The 13,658-nt window shown below is 41.3% G+C and overlaps 1 protein-coding gene across 1 annotated transcript; it reads right to left on the bottom strand.

The window, feature by feature from the left end:
- Positions 1 to 369: 369 nt before the first annotated feature.
- On the bottom strand, positions 370 to 13,645 carry polr1f (RNA polymerase I subunit F). The gene is made up of 4 exons (XM_057827581.1): positions 13,307 to 13,645; positions 8,740 to 8,881; positions 8,456 to 8,664; positions 370 to 1,972 (listed from the first exon to the last, which is right to left on the bottom strand). Exons 1-4 carry the CDS (start codon positions 13,606 to 13,608, stop codon positions 1,438 to 1,440), a joined length of 1,188 nt encoding a protein of 395 aa, XP_057683564.1. The 5' UTR covers positions 13,609 to 13,645; the 3' UTR covers positions 370 to 1,437.
- Between the last annotated feature and the right edge of the window lie 13 nt (positions 13,646 to 13,658).

The raw sequence follows: 13,658 nt of genomic DNA, 5'->3' as shown, positions 1-13,658 counted from the left end.
TACATATGAATTGAAATCAATTGAGATGTAACTAGGTTTTGAAATATATGAACCGAAATTTAGACAAATGTATAAAAATTAAAAATTGAATTACTCAAGGAAACAAATATAATTGAATATTAAACTAAAATACCGTATATACAAATTGAAAAAAAAAAAAATACAAAAGAATGTGAAAAAATTAAAATTGAAAAGTCATTAGGAAAATGACATTTTCATTTTTACATTTCATTTCTCAAGCCAAAATATGCCAAATGCCAAAATAAAAACAGTTAACAATGATTTTTTTAAAAAAAGTAAAACATATACAAATTGAAAAAAAAAATGAAAATGTTAAAATGTAAATATTGAATGTTAAATTGGAATAAATTGTGGAATACATGTTGAAATATGTATTTGTTTTTAATTGAATTTTAAAAAATTGAATTACAACAGAAGTATAAAAATTGAAAGGACCGAAAATTTAAAGTCTTTATATCATAAAATGATTTTTAAAAAATTATATTTTGGCAATACCCCTCGATCTTATACTGCCTTTTGACCACTAAACTGTAAGCAATTATGTATATGCACGAAAGACTACAATAGAATATTCATTATATTGAGAGATGATAGCGTTAGGACGTTAACGTCTGATAACTTAAGCAGTAAACATCTGGGTCGCCTGGGTTTTAACAGTGTTTATTGTGCAATAAAGAATATTGGCATTATAGCGGTAGTATCTAAATATTAAATATGATAATATATCTATAATATATCTATAGAAGTGTCAAAATGTAAAGTAAATTTGTTCAACATTAAGCTGCTATCAACAGTGGGGATACTACTTTGACAAGGGATACCCATTTGTCAGAACACCGGTCCTATTCATACCAATGACAGCAATAGACGTCAAATAGACGTCAACAGCTGAAAGAGTGCAAATACAAAAAAAAGTGTTAAGTGCGATAAGTGAAACATATATGACAGATGAAGCCTATTTAATTGAACTACCTTATCTGCGCTCTTTAGACGGCTGGCGATAAGCCGGCCGCTTCTTAGCACCTCACCCCTAATTAAGACTCCCCGCTGAAAGGCAGGATTTGTGTGAGTGCGCGCGGAGGTGGGAGGTAAAGAAAACACCGGCGGCCCTTTAAGTTGTCTCTCGACACCTCATCGCCTGACAGTCGCCGGGCAGAATTTAAGACCAACGAAAAGTCATTGCAATTCTTGGCGCTGAATTGTGACGAATGAGAAAGAAACATTTATTTTAAAGGATATACATTTATTCTGAATATTTTTGGAAGCTCTCAAACAAAAACATTGTGTGAGATTACTTTAAAAAAATACATATGAGGATGATAACAGTAAGGCTTTGGGTTGTGCTGTTCAGTGAAGCAGTTTTGCTCCTCCAATAGGCCAAAAGGGGAACCTCTGGTTTCAACTTTCGGATTATTTTCAATCAATTTCACTTTTCCGTTTCTTCTTCTTTTTGGATTTCGTTGCTTCCGCATCAGGACTCGCTGCGACTTCACTCTCCTTTTCTCGTTTCCTCTTCTTGTTAGGCTTGTCGCTAAGGTAACCGCTGGAGTCACTGGTATGGGTTTCCATTACAGAAAGCTGAACCTGCTCCTTTTCTTCTTTGATCCTCTTCTTTTTTTTCTTTTTCCCTCCATTTGTCTCACTCTCATTTCCATTCAGCTCGAGCGTGACGTCCCCATCGACTTGATCTTCCGCCACTTCTTTTATTTTATCTTTCTTCCTTTTCTTCTTTTTTGTGTCGCTTTCTATTCCATTCCGTTCAGGCGGTGACACCACTTCGTCTTCTGTCTCTTCTTTAATTTTGTCTTTCTTTCTCTTTTTCTTCTTCGGGGCATCTTCGACGACAGATTCCGAAGCGAGCGCAGCATCCGTTTCCGCTTTTTCTGGCTCGGCCTGCTCGACGGCAACACCTGATTCGGCGCTCTCGGCCGTCGCCAACATCTCCTGAACCCTGATGCACACAAACAATCTCGTGTTAATTCCCGTCAAATATATTGAAAGTGGAGGTCGACCGATATATCGGCCAGCCGATATATGGAGTTACAAACATCGGCCGATTAACAAAGTAATAAGCCTATAAAAAAGGATTTAGATCTGGCATTTTTGTGGACAACTATGGCCACCGCTGACTGACGAGAGAACCACGGAAGGACCCTGCAGCAGCTTGAAGGCAGGCTACTTTAGGAAGCTTCAGACTTGCCTGTTCTGTAAATATTGTAGTGCTGCAACAATTAATCGATTAACTCGAGTAATTCGATTAAAAAAAAGCTTTGAATCAATTTTTGCTGCTTCGAGTATTTGTTTAATTAGAGTGGCGTTGTAATAGTTGTTTGTTGGTTCAAAGTGTTTGCATTTAGTTTTACTGATGTGGGTGGATACGCTGCCCTCTAGTGGCAACAGTCACTATGACATAACTAATCTAACATGGCATAGGTATATTTAGCTTTTTTTTATGGGAATATGTGTTTGAACGGTTTTTAAGAGCATTGTATTTTAAAAAAAAAATGTTTATAGCATTTTGGCTAGCGGACCTTTGCTATGCAAGCTAGCCAATTGTTCTTTTGTTGCACTTTTTTTATACCGTTTGAAGCTAAGATATGCTATTTTAATTTATTTTTCAATGAAAGTGCAAGTCTGCATAGTTTGAAGAAGCACTCGGGAATTTTATTTTGTATTCGCATTTAATGCCGTTTTGAAACTTCAATCTTAGCAAGCCTTTGTTTTACATCCCCTGAAATTTATTCTGCAATGCATTAAATATTCCTAATCGAACCAGTTACCGTAATTTTCGCACTATAAGGCGCACCTGACTTTAAGGTGCCACCAACCAAATTTGGCATGAAAAACACATTTGTTCATTTGAGAAGCCGGACTGGACAAAAGCCGCAGGTGTCCACACTGTATTATGGGACATTAATGCCAAAAGATTTTAAACGGTAACATTTTATTTGACAGCAGCATCAAACGACTGTCATAAGACCAAATGGATCAAAATGCAACCAAGTGGTTCAAAGCTTTATTGCGTGAAGAATCTTTATTTGGTCATCACTCCTCCCTTGGGGGAGACAGTAAACCTCTGCTACCACCTGCTGTCAACAATGTTGTCCAACATGCCTCCGAGCATGCATTGCAGCGCTAAAGATATAAATAACAATCAAAAATGTATGTTCTGTGCTAAATATTTCTTCAGTTACTGTTCCAGTTGTTTCATTAACTGCTAGGTATGGTATTTGGTAACACTTTGACAGTGGCGCCATATGACTGTCATTAGACAACCATAATTTCGACATTTATGAATGCTAATGACAGATGTCATTTTGCGTCATCCGACAAATTATCTCACTTTTAAATGGATGTAAAGCAGGGGTCCCCAACCTTTTTTGCACCACAGATCGGTGTTATTTGGGTCTTTTTTTCACGGACCAGTGTTCTGACAAATTTTGCAACCCGTCAAAAATTGCAACGATGCGGTTCTGCGCTTGCGCTTAACGTTAAACATAGCCGCAAAATGCCCAAATGCAGCAATTCCAAAGTAAACACTACAAACTGTCTTGAAAGAAAGGAATATCTGGAGGATTATTTGGAGAATGCCTGGGGAAAATGGAGGCCATTATGCTTAACGTCTCTCCAGATTGAGGACGTCGAGGACCTCTTTATCTTCGGCTCTCTGATGGCTCTCGCCTTCCTGTTGCTTCTTGGTGCCCTCTGGGTTCATCGATTCTCGATGAGGATGAAGAATCAACTCAACGAGATAATGGAGGTTGCTCGTAACAACGGCGACAAATTGTCACATGTGACGAAGGAACAAGCAACGCTAAGTGATGCCGCCGCTCAAATGGTCACAAAAATCAACACGGAGCTCCGGGATCACGAAAGGCTCGCTCGAGGAAACCGGGCAAGGGATGATGACTAATCTTCTGAAGCGGATACAACAGACGCGAGCCTCCATGGCACCCCCGGCCTTCCCTCCCTACACCTACTTGGACATCAACTGATACAATGAACCCACTCGAATTGACAATATGTGAAAATCCATGGCAATTAATGACTTTTGAACAAAATGTGAAGATTATGACTGGACTGTAACACAAATATGCTGTCTGTGCGTCCCTGGCTGATGGGGGACGGGTATCGATAAGCATCTGCTTTTACCGTCTTTCCTTTGTCTGTCTTCGTCTTTCCTTCGGGTAAAATTCCACACTCTGAAACTGTCAATGATTTTGATGATGATGACAATGACAATAAAAATTCATTCATTCATTCAATATTAACTTAAAAAAGTTCTCCAAAGATACATCCTGCCATGTAAGCTGCACACAGCAACTGCACACCACTGGCGCTCTCTCACCATAAACGATTTCGCCTTGTCGTTAAGCATTAAGAAGCCGGCTTCAGAAAGATACGATGTTGGAAATTGTAGCAATGTTTTCAATGCTCTCATAGCAATGTCAGGATATTCCGGAATGACTTTTATCCAGAACCTCGGTAGAGTTGTTGTCTCAAATGTATGTTTAATAAGGTCGCCGTCATTTGCGATCTCTACAAGTTGATCTTCCTGTTGCACAGACATGCTCGAATCACTCGGTTTATTCACAAACGGGTCACCAACCCACTCCTTGGTAGTTCGCGGGTCTTCGAGGTTGTAGGCTCGTCAGATGCCCTTTTCGCCGTAAAAATATCTCCAAATACGTCCGTTTTCCAGTCATCTTCGCTCGTGTGGGGGCTAATTATTTCCCGGAACAAACGTGGTGCGCCCACACACATCATACTCCACAGGAGAGCTCCGGCAAAGGGCGGTGGGACAGGCGGCTGGACAGAAACTCCATGCTGCAGTCCCACTGCCCCAAGCCAAGCTCTCCTATTTTAATGCATACATTGCACTACCCTCCCCTCACACCCCCATCACGGTGCTGGGTGATGGCTGCCAGTCGGGAACCTGGCAGCCACAGTAATAGGGTGGTAGGTGGGTCCCACACTTTTTCTATATGGCGTGGCTCCCGGGGTGTGGCCTCCCCTCTACCTCGGCTGCTGGCCGCGGGAGTGGGTTGGGGGGTCGGGTCTCCGATCTTGCATCGCCCCGTGGCAGTTCCTGGGCGTTCTCCTGCCTCCGCCTTCCCCTCTCTTCTCTGGCTGGGCATCCGCCCTGCGCCCCGTCGCGGGTCGCTGGCTGGGCGCCGGTGTATCAGCGGGGTGTCGCCTGCACCGGCGGGGGACCCTGCCTTGCCTGGGGCTGGGTGGGCCGCTGGGGGTCCCGTGGCGTGCCGTGCCGGTTGGGGGGCTGCGGCTGTGGCTCGTGGCCCGGGTGGGCGGGCGGGGGTGGGTGTAGGCGTGGGGTTGGTGATGCGTCCCCTCCTGCCATCCCTGAAGGCCGGTTGATGGGCGCGCGGGTGGCCCAGGGGACCACCCTGGGTCCCGGGGGGGGGGGGTGGGGGGGGGGTGGCTCCTTTGCTGGGCGGCGGGAGGAGGGATGGGCTGGCTGCGCATGGCCCCCCCATCCCCCCGCCCGCCCTCCCTCCCCGGGCTGGCTGGGTGGGGGCCGTGGCCCTGGGTTGGCGCCCGCGCGGTTTCTCCGCCCGTCTGCGTGGCTGTCGCGTGCCCGGTGGGGCTTGCGTGCTGCTGGATGTGGTAGGGCATGCTCGGGTTGGGGGTTCCAGTGCCGGGATTGGCGATGTGGCGGCGTAGGGTTGGTCACCAACGGGCTTACACTCATAAGAGATTCACACGATTACTGGGTTCTAGATCACAGAACTGATTTGTGTACACTCTACCCCTTTCAATCACTTAGCTTATAGTCTTATAGACACCCCCACCCCCATTCTCCTCTTTCACTGGCCAATAGGCCCCCACATGGTGTAAACCGGAAATACATCTCGCTGACGATAGCACCAGCATATTAGTAACTAGTTTAGATGTTCAATGTATTTCCTGTTGTTGTTTGTGTATGTGTTTCTTTTCTTTCTTCTCTTGTATTTCTTTTCTTCTGTCCCCCCATAATCCCTTCCTGTTCGCTGCTTTGTCATAATAAAAAGGTATTTTGAATGATCACAATGGGAGTATGTCAGACTCTCAATGTGAAACATTAAAACTGTTCAGAATCCGGGCACTTAGACTTCCATTCTCTGTGTCAAACAGCTGAACAGGACAGGTTTTAAAAAAAAAAAAAAAAAAACAAACGTGGTGCGCCCGCGGCCTAGTAATACGTTATTCTCGAGGACAAGCGCACATAGATATATTATATACACAAACAAGATGTACTGCTAGCTGTCCAATTAATGGATTTCTATGACGACATTATAATCTATCCCGTGGTATTATATCTAGAGTAGACAGGGATATTTGTGTGTACAGGGTTAATTCTGCCAGAATGCGGTAGTTATTAAATTATTATTTCTGTGCGGCCCGGTAGCAAATGCGCCACGGACCAGTTCTGGTCTGCGGCCCGGCAGATGGGGATCCCTGATGTAAAGGATCCAAGCTGGACATTGAGTTTAGAGCTGAAACGAGTACTCGAGCAACTCGAGTAACTCGAGTTTAAAAACTGATCCGAGTAATTTTATTCACCTCGAGTAATCGTTTTTTTTGACAGCTCTAAGCATCACGTTTTGCTCGGACTACTTTTAATGCGGGACAACGCGCTGTCACGTGCGGAGAGGAAGAAGGAAATAAAAACTTACTGCAGCCGACAGCCGCCACAAACGACGCCGACATTGCTAAATACTAGCCCGCACGATGCTACGCTGGTACAGGTAGCGTCTGATGCGTCTCATAGAGATCACATGTATGTTGAACTAGATGCGAAATGACAGTCAGCGGCGTTAGTAAACAGCCGCCATCTTAAAGCAGTAGAGCGCTAATAAAGAGCGCTAAGCGCTAATAAATAAGATTAACGTTACTGTTGCTACTAGCTCACGTAACGATAGCCCTGCGGAGGGCTAGGTTTCAATTAATTATGACCACTGTCGATGCGTGGCTAACGTGTCTTACATACAGGCTTTAACATAACATAGCATTGTGGAGTGATGAGGGTGTAAAATAAAAACTTAATCATTCTAACTATCAATTTTAGCTCAGTAGTCATTGCTGGATAAAACACCAGTAGCACTGGTCCCTAATGTGCTCCAATACAGCCTGCATCATACATTTATTTTGAACACTGCAAAAACTCAAAATCCTATCAGGACTTACAGTTTAGGCTAACTTAAAACTTAACTAGAACTTAAAAATGGCTTGACACAAAGAGAAATTCAATTGAAACACGTGGGAAAAAATCCTAACTTTTAAGTGATGTGTGTTATCAAGAGTAACGGCATTTTTAGGTAAGATATATATATATATATATATATATATATATATATTTTTTTTTTTTAATAAGATCTAAAAGTTTTTTGAGTGAAAGCAGTGAATTATTCTTTTTTTTTAAAATTCTAGTTACATCTGAGATGCAATTGTTGGCTGTTTTCAACAATATACATCGAAAATAAAGACATTGATTGACTGAAAATGGTTCAGGATTAGATGAAATGTCTTGTTTTCTCATGTATATTTAGAATTGCTCTTCACCTAAAAATATATTTGTTTTATCCGATTACTCGATTAATCGATAGAATTTTCAGTCGATTACTCGATTACTAAAATATTCGATAGCTGCAGCCCTAATTGAGTTAGTGACATAATATGCCGGATGACACTTAATGACATAAGTATCCAGTAATGCCAATGATAGTGTCATGTCATAATTATGACGGGTTTATGACAGTCTTATGACGCCGCTGTCAAATAAACTGTTACCTATTAACCCAAATAAAAAGCTGCACTGGACTAGCAGGATTTAAAATGAATGAAAAATAGCGGCTTATAGTCCGAAAATTGGTAATAGATTATTGGACAACTGAATTAATCGATAGCTGCAGCACTAAAATACTGTAAGATTTTTTTTGCATGACAGAATACACAATTTTGCTTAAATGTGTTTGCTGAGCGTTCCTTACACTCTAAATGTAACTTGCAATGGTAGCGTAGCATTAGCATGGCAAGCTTCCTCTTAAACTCTCACTTGTTTACATCTCGTCAAGACATCCTGGTGGGTTTAATTAACTGAAAATAATGTACCGTTCTTGCGGAGTGTGTATAATCATGAAAAGAAGTGTTGAGTTCGTTGGTTTGGTAGCACTACACCGAATTAATCCTTTAAGTCTTATGTCATCTTTGTAAATTTGAAGCTGTTGGCGCATTTTAAATAACAATCCCTTTCATAATCTGCTTGCTTTTAAGAAACAAAAATACCATCGTCCTCAAATATCGGCTTCATTTCTTATTTAGATATTGGTATTGGCATTTGAAAATCCCATATCGGTCGACCTCTAATTGAAAGCATGTGGGAGGAGTTGTTTATTTTCCGCCACGTGAATTAAAAACACATTTACGTTCCACTAACCTTGTTCGATCCAGCCTTCCTCTTATAAGCAGCACGCCGGCAGAGTCGGCATCGAGCGCAATCACCTCAAACTCCAGCTCGGTTCCAATCTGGGGCCCCGCTTCCCTCCAGGTATCCACGGAAACCAGGTTGGGCTTGGGAATGCTGGCGTTAAAGCAGCCATGCACTAGGCAGCCCGCGTGACTCGCGGCCAGTTTATTCACCTTCCCCTGGAAGCGCAAACACAGACAGTTAAATGACTTTCTCACGCTTTTTCGAAGCGGGGAGATAAATTGGGCACTCGCCAATAGTCGCTGTCCTTTTTTAGGTTGAAATATGATAAAGTTGGCTTCTATGTCCATGTGGACGTAACCGCTGTCGTCAAAAATGTCTCCGTAGCTGCGGACGATTCGTATGTCGTCGTAAGCGAGAGGGACGCCTTGGAGGCTGCGAGAGAAAAAAAAATCCATTTAGTCAAAAACACATTTAACCGTCCTGTTACGTCAATGGGTCAAATTGAACAGTTTTAATTTTAACACATCTTTTAAAGTGAAATTGCCATTTGTATGTTTACTCACAGGTAGGCCTGTCGCGATAACAAATTTTAGTGTGCGATAATTATTCTCATAAATTATTGCGATATGCGATATTATTGCGCCCCCCCCCAATTTTTTAAACCAATTTACAATAACACAGTGCGAATACAGTATATATTAATAGATGAAGTACACCCATTTAAACGCGATATTTACTCTTAAATTCAAATCTACTTTTTAAGAAATCACAACTAAAAACAATAGACCATACCTCTTAAGTAAAAAACAACAATATTTATACCGCACAGAAACACAGAATAAATAAAATGTGTTTAAAAAAAAAAAAAATGCACTTAACAACTTCAGCATTTAGAAAAATTTTTCCCGTCATAGCTTCTGCAATGGTGTTCCATAGGGATGCAATGATACAGTTAAGTCATGGTTCGGTACGAATTTTGATACGAGGGACATGATTTTCGATCCGATTCAATACATTTAATGCTCTGTAAAAAAACAAAAAACAATTGTATTTTTTTTTTTTTTTTTTGCTAACGAGCAAAAATTAAATTGCCATCATATAAACATGCATTTTAGTGCATAATATTTATGTGCTTACTTCTTACTGATATGAAAAAAAATTGCATAAAAGTGCTGAGAACAATCTTTACTGTTTGTAAAGTGAGGCAGGGCACACCGTTGATTGCTACAGCTCTCTTAGTAGCTAGGTTTACTACATGAGCAAGACATCCTATTTATGGTCCGAATCCATTTGTGTCACGTACTGAATTAACAATACTTGCAACATTATCTATAGGCACTGGTATGGATTGATTTGGCCTTCTTAATCTCATGTGACAAATGACAGTTTAGAATTCATCGATGTAGTATATGGACTACATGTCCCATAATCACTCTGGGCTCACGTAGCCAATGGCATGGGAAGTAGCACATCTAGTTTGCCATTTCATGATATCTAGTGTGTGCGCGCATTAAAAAAGTTAGCAAGCGCCGCGAAAGTCACGTCTGCTCATTACTACACAACACCAGCATATGAGGGCTTTCATATACAGGACGAGTTTGAAGCACAGCGCTCTTACCGGTAATTTCATTCAGCTGTTCTTTGTCAAAGTGAGGTTATTCGTAGCAGCCAAGTCGGTAACAATGTTTTGGCGGACTTAATTGTAAATATCCAGCGTTGTGCCGAAAAATAGCCGCCCCGCGTGAAATGTCACTCCTGACGGGAGCGCGCGCACGTCAACAACACCGGTGTTCTGCCAAAATATTCTACATCGGCGAAACGTCCTACATTAGTCGAATTTGAGACCTAAAGTACTACCGTGCGCTCTAAACTTGTTTTGTTTAGATGCATACAGGACTAAGGTACTAAAAAAAATGCCTGCAGAAAATACTTAAATGTAGTTATATCAAATAAGGACGGTTTAAACACGCTACGTGACTAATGTGGTCAACTGCTTCAAAGCTAACACAAAAAAACACAATGGTTAAAAGTATGAGAGGGTAATACATGCAAAAAGTATCTTTGAGGCTGTGAAAAGGTTCTAAATAACTAAATAAAAACAAAAATAGTGAGTAATCGCCGCCTCTAACAGATGTGCGCATGCGTGTGAATGCATGCGCAAGCGCCCTGAGCATTGTGTAGGACGTTTCGCCGCGTAGTAAGGAATGGCCGAACACCGGCGCGCCATAGATGGTCCACAGTCACTCCGGAGCACTGACGCGGCCGGTATACGTTGAACAATAGGATATAATGGGAACAATTGGCTCTGGCGCTAGTTTTTGGCGGACCTGGAACGAAGATGCATTTTGCGCAGTTGGTAACGAACTATTAACAGCACGTCTGCCGCACGCGCACACACACGTGCACGCGAGGCGATAAATCGCAGCGGAAAAGTTATCGCCTCCATTTTTATATATCGCGCGATAAATGGAATTATTGCATATTGCGACAGGCTTACTCACAGGTCATTTTAACCTGTTTGTCCCCCCATTTCAAATTGTCATTTTTTTTATTCATCAAACATTTTAATACATATTTTGCAGTGAAATTATTAGTAGGGTTATTTTATATTAGGGTATTTACTCATAGATGTCAAACTGACAACGGTAATCTTTTTTTTTTTTTTTTTTTTTAAATAGGTAGTATTTTGAGGAATCAAATGCGTTTTGCTTGGCTTAACGAATGTTATTGGCACATGTTTACAATTAGACTAGTTTTAAAAATTCAGTTTCTGGCACGTTTAACTCTCATACCCTGTCATTGATGGCGATAGACGTCCAATCCATGTTCATTCGCCCACTCCCGGTCAAAAACTGGATCAGATGATCAATCGCCGTCAATGGCAGCCAATGAGTCTGAGCTTACCGTAATTTTCGGACTATAAGGCGCACCTGACATTAAGCCACCACCCACCAAATTTGGCGTGAAAATGGCATTTGTTCATAGCTAAGCTGCACTGGACTATAAGTCACAGCTGTCCTCACTGTATTATTGGATATTAAAACCAAAAATTATTAACCGGTAACACTTTATTTGACAGCGACATGATTAGAATGTCATAATACCAAATGAACCACCGTGAAGCTTTGAACCAACTGGCTGTAAAGCTTCCTTGCTTCAAGAAGCTTAATTTGCCCATCACTGCTCCCTTGGGGGAGACAGACAACCTCTGCTGTCAACACTGTTCTCATCCAACATGCCTCCTAGCATGCATTGCAGCGCTACAGATGTAAATAAAAATCAAAACTCAAGTTCTGTGCCGGTTATTTCCTCAGTTACTGTTCCAGTCGTTTCATTAATTGCTAGTTATGGTATTTGGTAACAGCATTATAATCATGACATGACACTGCATTGAGCATTAATGAATGCTTATGACAGATGTCATTTTATTACATTTTTGTGACAGTCAAGAATGGTGTGATGCATCGTTTCTCAGCACAAATATACAACACGTCACCAAAGAGTGAGTAGTACAATTTTTCGGTTCATTTGTCTGAATATTACAAAATCCACTGTTTCACGTTTAAAATGTACAGTGATTTTCGCACTGTAAGGAGAGACAGTCAACCTCTGCTGCCACCTGCTGTCAACACTGTTGTTGTCGTCCAACATGCCTCCTAAGATGCACTGCAGCACTACAGATGTAAATAACAATCAAAATTAATATTCTGTGATAATTATTTATTCAGTTACTGTTCCAGTTGTTTCATTAATTGCTCATTTTGGTATGTGGTAACACTTTATTTGACAGTGGCGCAATAACACTGTCATTACACAATCATAATTATAACATGACACTCATGAGCATTGATGAATGCTTGTAACAGATGTCATTTAGTGTTATCCAGCAAATTATCTCAATTTTAAAAGATCCAAACTGGACATAAATGGAGTTAGTGACATAATTTGTCGGATGACACTTCATGACATCTGTCATAGGCATTCATTAATGCCCATGATAGTGTCATGTCATAATTATTACGGTATTATGGCAGTCATGTTCTCTATAAACTCAATAAATCAACAAATACATTCACTGGACTATAAACCGCAGGATTCAAAATGAAGGAAAAAAGTGGCGTTTTATGGTCCGAAAATTACAGTGATTTTTTTAAATCATTTTTTCGACATTTACACATTCCTTGAGTCAAAATGATCCAACAAAACTCGGCTAACATAGATTTAATACTTTTTTTTCAGCTCTTATTTCACTCATTGGTTGTCTTTGATGGCAATAGACGTCAAATCCGTTTAAACTGGGAGGGCAGGCAGTGAATGAAGCACATGATTGGACGTGTATAAACGTCTGCAGTACTAAAAGAATTCAACACATTTTACATTTGGGGGAAAAAAATATAATGGCACACTTCCAAATGAAGCGGAGACTGACAGATTGCTGCCATCTAGTGGAACAGCATTTTATTGTTGGGTCTGCCACAGTCATGTCACTTGCATGTGTAGACGAACGCAGATATGACTTGTACTTAAAAATATAATACAAGTGAAATGGGATGCATAGCAGTTGAAATTTATGCTCTACAATAAACTTTTTTTCTTTGTTTTCTATCGATATTAATTCATTAGCTGCTATTAAGAGCGAAACATGAACCAGAGTTGCTTTAGAATTAGCTGGTTTAACATTGACCACACAGCAACTGTCAATATACCACTCACAGCACTGAAACTAAGAAAACAAGCCGACAACTATCCAACTGTTCTAGTGGCTTTACCGTCTTTAAGAAATTAACACATTAACTGCTATTGACGGCGATAGATGTCGACTCCCATTTTGACAAAGTAACGTATTTATGACATTACCTCGGTGAGAATTTGAGCAGTTCGGCTTGTAATTCCCCTTGTAATCCCGTCCTCTTCTTGTTCAGGTAAAAAGGGGACAGGGCGACGTGTCTTCGGTGCGTGTTGAGCACCAAACACGAGTAAGGAGCTGACACAAGTTCAGAAGCGGTGGCAAAAGACGGGATAGTGCACGGAGTCTCGACGACAACTCCGCCCGAGGACGAGGGCGCTTCAGACGCTGGGTTCCTAACGCATTGCTCGGGGGTTTCACCGGACATTTTCACGTGTTTTGGGTCGTTCTCAACATGCTCTAAGTTCGCCATTTTGGCTCAGCGGGCCGGAAGGTCAACAAGCAGCAACTTCCGGTAAAGGA

This window comes from Corythoichthys intestinalis, chromosome 22 (assembly GCF_030265065.1).
Source record: "Corythoichthys intestinalis isolate RoL2023-P3 chromosome 22, ASM3026506v1, whole genome shotgun sequence".
In the NCBI taxonomy this organism is placed as follows: domain Eukaryota; kingdom Metazoa; phylum Chordata; class Actinopteri; order Syngnathiformes; family Syngnathidae; genus Corythoichthys; species Corythoichthys intestinalis.
The sequence above is the reverse complement of the archived record's forward strand: the minus strand, read 5'-3'. Positions and strand labels throughout refer to the sequence as shown.